At 46.2% G+C, this 7,475-nt stretch overlaps 1 protein-coding gene across 4 annotated transcripts in view; it reads left to right on the top strand.

Annotated features, from left to right (window-relative positions):
- The first annotated feature begins 882 nt into the window (after positions 1-882).
- Positions 883-7,475, top strand: part of SFSWAP (splicing factor SWAP) — a 77,505-nt gene continuing 70,912 nt past the window's right edge. For 2 of the 4 annotated variants that reach the window (XM_047762449.1, XM_047762448.1), the window contains exons 1-3: positions 883-1,258; positions 3,799-3,968; positions 4,554-4,685. In XM_047762449.1, coding sequence (XP_047618405.1) covers positions 1,041-1,258; positions 3,799-3,968; positions 4,554-4,685 — 520 coding nt within the window. In that variant the 5' untranslated portion in view covers positions 883-1,040. Of the gene's footprint in view, positions 1,259-3,794; positions 3,969-4,553; positions 4,686-7,475 lie in introns of those variants that run through there. The other 2 variants (XM_047762450.1, XM_047762451.1) reach the window with 2 other exon arrangements.

Raw genomic sequence — 7,475 nt, 5'->3', positions numbered from 1 at the left:
CCCCTGGCATGGGAACCTCCATATGCTGCAGGTGTGGCCCTAAAAATACAAATAAAAAAAGAAAAAAGAAAATAGAAGAGAGCCGAGGCCAAAGAGGAACTACCTAGCCAAGTCACCCTGCATCCAACTGACCGGCCTCCAAGAACTGGGTCCCCACCACCTCCCCTCAACACTTTTCTCCCATGGGGGTCCCAGGACCCCAAGATCCATCACCAAGAGGAGCTTCACGACTTACTAAGCTTTCTGACTTACACTCAGGAAACCTTCGGAGGGAAGCGAGACAGGGGCCGTGACCCCTAGGACCAGGGCTTAGAAAAGCCATGTGACTCACCCCAGGGCCTTGTCGGTGCCCTGGGCCCCAGAGCCCCCGATCCCATGGCCTCCAGCCCCCAGAACACCCGATCCCATGGTCCCCCGGCCCCAGAGCCCCGGACCCCACGGCCTCTGGGCCCCAGAGCCCCCATCCTCACGGCCCCAAGGCCCCAGGGCACCCGAAATAACACCCCCGCCCCAGCGTGCATGGGTCCAGGGCCGGAGCCGGCGGCAGGGAACAGGAAACCTCGCCCAGGAGCGGAGAGTATCCGCCCCACCAAGCCGCTCACGGGTCCTAAGAAACACCCGTCCTCCTTCCGCCCAGCGCGGGGACCTGCCCGGTTGCAGGCGGCGCGGAATCCGACGCCGCGCTTTCGCTACCGCTCCGGACGGCCGTCTGAGAAAATCAATACTAAAAGCGCGCTCTTCCCTGATAACAACAGCCCCTAACGTAGTGGCGCCTCCGAATGCGAAAGGCTCAAGACAAATATTTTCTAGCGGCGCAAACGGCTCCGGTGCGAGAGCGAATCTGCCGAGTCTGCTCGCCGGAAGTAGGGACGCCCCTCTCCGGAAGTTGCGCTCCCTCCATTTTGTTGCCCGCTATGGCGGCGGTGTCGAGGTTGGGGCCGGGATGCGGAGCTTTTGACTGAGGGGGTAGGCCAGGCGGAGGCATCGGGGATATCGGCGCGGCGCAGAAGACAACCAGCCTGGACGCCGGGGACGCTGTCATGTACGGCGCTAGTGGAGGCCGCGCCAAAACCGAGAGGAAAAGCGGCGTGAAGGAGGAGGCCGGGCCCGGCGGTGCCGGCGGTGGGGGGAACCGAGTGGAGCTGCTGGTCTTCGGCTATGCCTGCAAACTGTTCCGAGATGACGAGCGGGCCCTGGCCCAGGAACAGGGACAGCACCTCATCCCCTGGATGGGGGACCACAAGATCCTCATCGACAGGTCGGTTCCACCCCCCACCCGCCGGTCCTCCCCTTCCCTCGCCCGCTTGATTTCGTCTGATGTTGACTTGATGGCCAGGACTGAAAAGGGGTTTTCTGGAGCCATCGGGGATCTGGGGGACACCCCCCCTCCCCTGTCCTCGCATCCTCCTGGCCTTTGGGGGGGTGGGGATGGTGAAACCTGCCCTAAGGCACTGGCTGGAGCTGCGTGCCGCGTCTGTCGCCGGAGGTAACCGTCTCTGCTCCCGCAGCGCCCCGCGACCTCTCACCCTTGTCGCTGGGTTGCAGCTGCCACCCTGGGCAATGGGGGCTGCCCGGGCCCTGGGCCTCTCCTGACCAGGTCTCTGGGCCCTCCGCGCTCCCGCAGTTCGGTGTGGTGGGAGGGCAGCCCGAAACGCCGCACGCTGATGCCGCAGTTTAGGAACTTCTTGGACCCCAAGAGTTCTATACCCCCAGCGGTCTGTGTGGAGCGCCAGTATTTTGCCGGCTTGACTCCCCCCCACCCCCCGCCCCAGACTCCTCCCCTATCCTGTGTTAATCGGATGAGTTTGACAGATACAGGCTGGAGGTGAAGTTGCCAATCAGTTGGAGGCCAGTTGACTTCGTGCAGACCCTGGCCTTGCTCTTAGAGGTAGCGTTCTTAGGGCTGGTTTCACTGTCTCTTAAAACTGAAGGGTGGACCTGGGATACAGATGTGTTCTTTTCAAATCAAACATGTCTTAAGTAATCACCCTAGAGGGTGTTTAGTCACTTTGGGCAGAGGGGTCCCAAGACTGGGATTTCTAAAGATGTTTGATTTGAAAAGGATGACAGTTACATGATGTAGGTTGTTTGCTCCCCTCCCCTCCCATGTTTTCAGTCCCCCCTCTGTTCCTTCTTGGGAGTTTTGTTTGTTGGTTTGGTTTGTACCGATTTGGCAACTCTACTTCTGGGGCCCGGACTGAAAAGTAACCATGACCAACCATTAAACTGTGGAATAGTCCCTCCGAGTGAAGGAAGCCCATCGTTTGAGACAATTAAAACTGGATTCTGCAGAGCCTTGGAACATGACTGTAGGGATGACCTCTGAGCTGGCCAGAATGGACACAATAATTACCAGACGCCTTTTTCCATGCCCAACGTTTCCATGTGGAGTTAGATCTAGACAAGAAGGACTCGTGGAGGGAGGATTGCCAGCTCAGGTCTGGACCTGAGGGTCCCCACGCCCTGCTCAAGCATGTTGTATCTTTAAACCATGGTTTCGATCAAATGATGTTGCCTGAGTTGTCAGGCAGCTTCCCTCTCCAAAGTGTTACTTCTGGTATTCATTATTAAAGTTTGATAAGTGAGGAAGTCTGAACTTTTGTAGTTTTTCATATCATTCTGTACATAATGTTACATCTTCTAAAACTAGCGGGGAGCAAACGCTGCACATGTACATGTGTAATATTTTAATGATGATCTACATTTGTAAGTTAAGGAGGTTTACGTCAAAGTAGAAATAATTTTCAAATTTAATAAAATGCAGTAACCTGGCTACCCTGAAATTTTCGGCCTTTTTCCTTGTAAATGTCTTTTTCCTTTTCCTTTATTAGTCCTTGGTTCTCATTACAAAAGTCAGCATTTAAAAATTGGGCAGACTTTTGTTTGTCTCTCTCCATTTATTTTTGCAACCCTAAATCTGAGTGTTTTAAGTAAAATTTACTAATTCACTCATTACCTGAGAGTTGCACATTAACAGCATCGTCATGGTCTCTTTTATGATCAAAGCATAGCAGAAAGTGCTCTTTGTAATTTGGCTAAAGTACCTATTGGCCCATGCGAGTACACGTGGATGTGTCTTCATGTATATTGTATCCTGGGGGCATAGAGTGTAGAAAAAAGTATTCATACTGCATCCGCTAATAGTTTTCGCTCTGTTTCCAGTGAACCTCCTTAAACTGCATGTATATGTCACTGTTCCTATGTATGTGTGTCTCTCTATCACATAACCCAGCACTTATTTCCTCAGCCAAGTGGCTAGGGGGCGAGCCTAGCCAAGATTTTACCTCCAATGGACGCAAGTTTGTTTGGTGAAGATCTCTCCTGAGCGTTCGGGACTAGCAGAAAGAAGCGAGGAAATTTCGACCGTTTGGTTCTTACGGATAGGTATTTATGTATTCGGTTTGTGTGAATGTAAGCTATGATATTTGACTTTTCAGAAAAAAAATTTCTTTTTTTTTCTTTTTTTTTTTTGGCAAATGGCATTGAATGGTTAACCAAACCATAAACGGTAAGAACTGCCACTGACGTGGATACCATTTATGCTATTAAAGGATTGTTTACCTTTAATTATAAGTTTTATCATATTACAGAAAGGCATTTAGACTTTAAGATAACTTGAGTTTAAAAGTAGGTGAGATGTGACTAGCCAAATTAAATATAAGTCTGAGAAGAGTTTTTATGTTTGTTTCAATATTTTTCTTAACTTTATTTTAATCGGTAAGTATATGTATAAAGCATCACACACAAACCAACCCAGACGTTAATTTCCTTCCATTGACCAGCGTGTTCACATTACAGATATGATGGGCGCGGTCACCTGCATGACCTTTCTGAGTACGATGCTGAGTATTCCACATGGAACAGAGATTACCAGCTCTCTGAAGAGGAGGCACGAATAGAGGCCCTGTGTGATGAAGAGAGGTATTTAGCCTTGCATACGGACTTGCTTGAGGAGGAGGCAAGGCAAGGTACTGCTCAAGAAAAACTTACTTAAGCAACAAACTTTTTAAAAATTTTTAAGTATTTAAAAATTTACTCCCATTCATTTTTTTATACTCACTCTTTCTGATATTATCTTGACAGTACCCAGTGGATTGGAAAAACAGGAGTCTTTGCGTTCTGAGAGGACCTCAGGATAGTTTATATATAGAGCCACAAAGAATTTTCCCAGCTTTTGAGGGCAGACTGGGATTTGAAAAAACAAAAACCAAACTCTTTTAATTGTTCTTCTTTAACAGTATCGTATAAATTAAAATCGATGTTCTTGTCTTTGCCTTAACAATCTTTAATACAGTTCTTAATCCCCAAGTTTCTCAGCAGGAAGAAATATTCCACAAAAGATGTGTATTCTGCTCTCTGTGGTAAACATGTACTGGCAAAAGTACATATTGATAGATGTGAAGTGTGAATTTTTAAAAAGAGTTTTGCCTCACAAAGAGGTTGGAAAAAAAAGTGTGTTGTATGCTTTACTGATAGCTACAACTTTAGAAATGTATATAATTTTCCCCAGTAAACTTCTGCTTTTGTTAACAAAGTTCTCATTTTTATTCAAGAGGAAGAATACAAGCGGTTGAGTGAAGCCCTGGCAGAGGATGGGAGCTATAACGCGGTGGGATTCACTTATGGTAGTGATTACTATGACCCGTCCGAGCCAACAGAGGAAGAGGAACCCTCTAAACAGAGAGGTGAGAGGGAAACTGCCTGGATGGTGGTGTTGGGCGGGTACGGCTTGTGTGGCTATGAAGTCTTCATGATAATTCCACCAGATAATTACAGCACCACCGGGGCAGAAAGGACATTATTGGTGTTCCTTCTTAGGCTAGAGCAAAGCTAGAGGATAGAAAACGAATTCCTAATGGAGATGGAGAGTGAATTCAGACTTTATAGTTTTCTGCCTGGGTCTGATTGCCTTTTCCAGGGAATAGGAAGTTAGGCAAACAGTCTGTGTGTCTAAATCTACAGTGACTCATTCTCGGGGCATCAAAAGGACGGTCATTAACCACCTTTCTGCTAACCTGCTTCTTCAGATCCCCTCCACGACTGAAATAATGACAGATTTCACATGGAAGGATACCCATGAAGTCAGTTATTATTAAAAGAGCACAGCACAGGGTGTCCTGGTTGGGCTTGAATAGGCTCTAGGACAGATTTACCATGATATTTTAAAATAATATTTACATAAAACCAAAGATAGTCAAATTTATGCCTTTCTGGATTAACTCTGAGAACTTTGAAGATTTTTTTTTTTTTAATTAGTGCTACTAAAAAAATGTGGACGCATGCAGTTCAGGAACAAATATATCCATAGCCACCTTGATAAGCCGAGAGCACTTTCAGTACAGCCCTGCACACTGATGAGTCATGAATTATCAGTAATGATAGCACAGACCTGAAACATTACGGATGGGTTACTATATTCAGGATACCTGTTTAAAGAGAAGAAGAACTTCGGAAACCCAACTGAGATGTTGAGAATGATGAACTGGAATCCCGCCACAAAAGGATTTAGTTTTAAAACTAACTGAACCTGACATTTAGGATTTACTTGGTTTCTCCTTAAGTAACAATCCTCCTGACAACTACGAAGTAGTTTTGGCACTTTAAATATTAAATGCTGTCTCCCCTGCATGGTGAGGCTGCACTGGGGCTGTCCCCGCCCTTCACCACAGGATGTGGGGCAGACTTGTTGCCTTGTCCTTCCTTTTATTCTGCTCATTACTTTTTCAGCCTAAGAGTCACTATTGCACTGCTCTTTTCTATGAGCTGCTGCTGCTTTTTTTTTTTTTTTTTGGCCTTTTTAGGGCCACATCTGCAGCATATAGAAGTTCCCAGTCTAGGAGTCAAATCAGAACTGCAACCACCGGTTTACACCACAACCACAGCAACTCGGGATCAGAGCCTTGTCTTCGACCTACACCACAGCTTATGGCAACACTGGATCCTTAACCCACTGAGCGAGGCCAGGGATCAAACCCACATCCTCATGGCTCCTAGCTGGGTTCATTAACTGCTGGGCCACAATAGGAACTCCCTGTTCCGTGAGCTTCTAAAGAGATTTCCCAGATATGATTTTAACTGTATTGAGTTAAAGCCTAGTTAAGGTATTAAACACATTCTTGCATTGACTTTTAGATCTGACCATACTTCAGAAGTTAAGATGCAGTGGACATGGACATGTTCTTACAGGTTTAAGAAGTAAATACTCATCCTTTATCCAGAACATATTACCCATTTTAGGATTCTGGATAGTTCCTATTTTATTGTCATACCTGAACCATATATGTTACATGTTTTAAATGTGTAGCGTTTGATCAGAAGGAAGGAATGTGTACTGTCAGCATTTCACAAGTGAAGAATTGTGATTTCTAATGGCCAGATGTCTTGCAAGATCAATCACCTGTCTTTGGAAAAATCTGTAATAATAACTCCTTAACGTTTTAGATTAGGGATCAACAAACCAACCAAAGGCTCAGTTGGCTTGTTTTCTGTGAAGTTTTATTGGAAACTGGCCCATGCTTTGTGTGGCTTTTGCCTTTCCATAGCAGGGCTGAGTAGCTGAGATAGACCATATAGTCCAGAGAGCCAGAAATATTTACCATCCGGCATTTAACAGAAAGAGGTTGCCAGACCCTGTTCTAGGTGTTGGGCAGTTGTCTTGGTGTAATTAATGGGCTGACATTAAACTTTCTTCTGATTCTTACATTTTAAGAACTTCAGGAGTTGCTGTTGTGGCTCAGCAGCAACGAAATCTGACTAGTGTCCATTAGGATGCAGGTTTGATCCCTGGCCTTGCCAATAGGTTAGGGATCTGGTGTTGCCTTGAGTTGTGGTGTAGGTTGCAGATGCCGCTCGGATCTGGCATTGCTCTGGCTGTGGCATAGGCTAGTGGCTACAGTTCTGACTCAATTCGATATGCTGCTGGTGCAGCCCTAAAAAGACCAGAAAAAAAAAGAAAAAGAACTTCACTGTGACTTAATTTCTCTTCCAAATTTTAATATGCTTTCTCTTTAAGGTAAAGTTCTCTGTGTTTAAAATGTTTCCTACTGTAAACATGCTGTTGGAACTTTGCGTGCCGATTAATTTTTTTTTATGGAAGTTGGGCCCATGTAAAACTTCTTATGTCTAATTTACACTGATATACGTAAAATGCCATATATACAAATAAACAACATTGACACACATTTTTTAGATAGATTTCAGTTTGGTGCAACCTCTAATAACCAAGTTTTTGTTTGTTTGTTTGTTTTGTCTTTTTAGGGCCGAACCCATGGCATATGGAGGTTCCCAGGCTAGGGGTGGAATTGGAGCTGTAGCTGCTGGCCTGCACCACAACCAGAGCAATGCCAGATCCGAGCTGCGTCTGTGACCTACACCACAGCTCACGGCAATGCCAGATCCTTAACCCGCTGGGCAAGGCCAGGGTTCGAACCCACAACCTCATGGTTCCTAGTCGGATTCGTTTCCACTGAGCCACG

Source organism: Phacochoerus africanus, chromosome 15 (assembly GCF_016906955.1).
Source record: "Phacochoerus africanus isolate WHEZ1 chromosome 15, ROS_Pafr_v1, whole genome shotgun sequence".
NCBI lineage: Eukaryota > Metazoa > Chordata > Mammalia > Artiodactyla > Suidae > Phacochoerus > Phacochoerus africanus.
The sequence above is the reverse complement of the archived record's forward strand: the minus strand, read 5'-3'. Positions and strand labels throughout refer to the sequence as shown.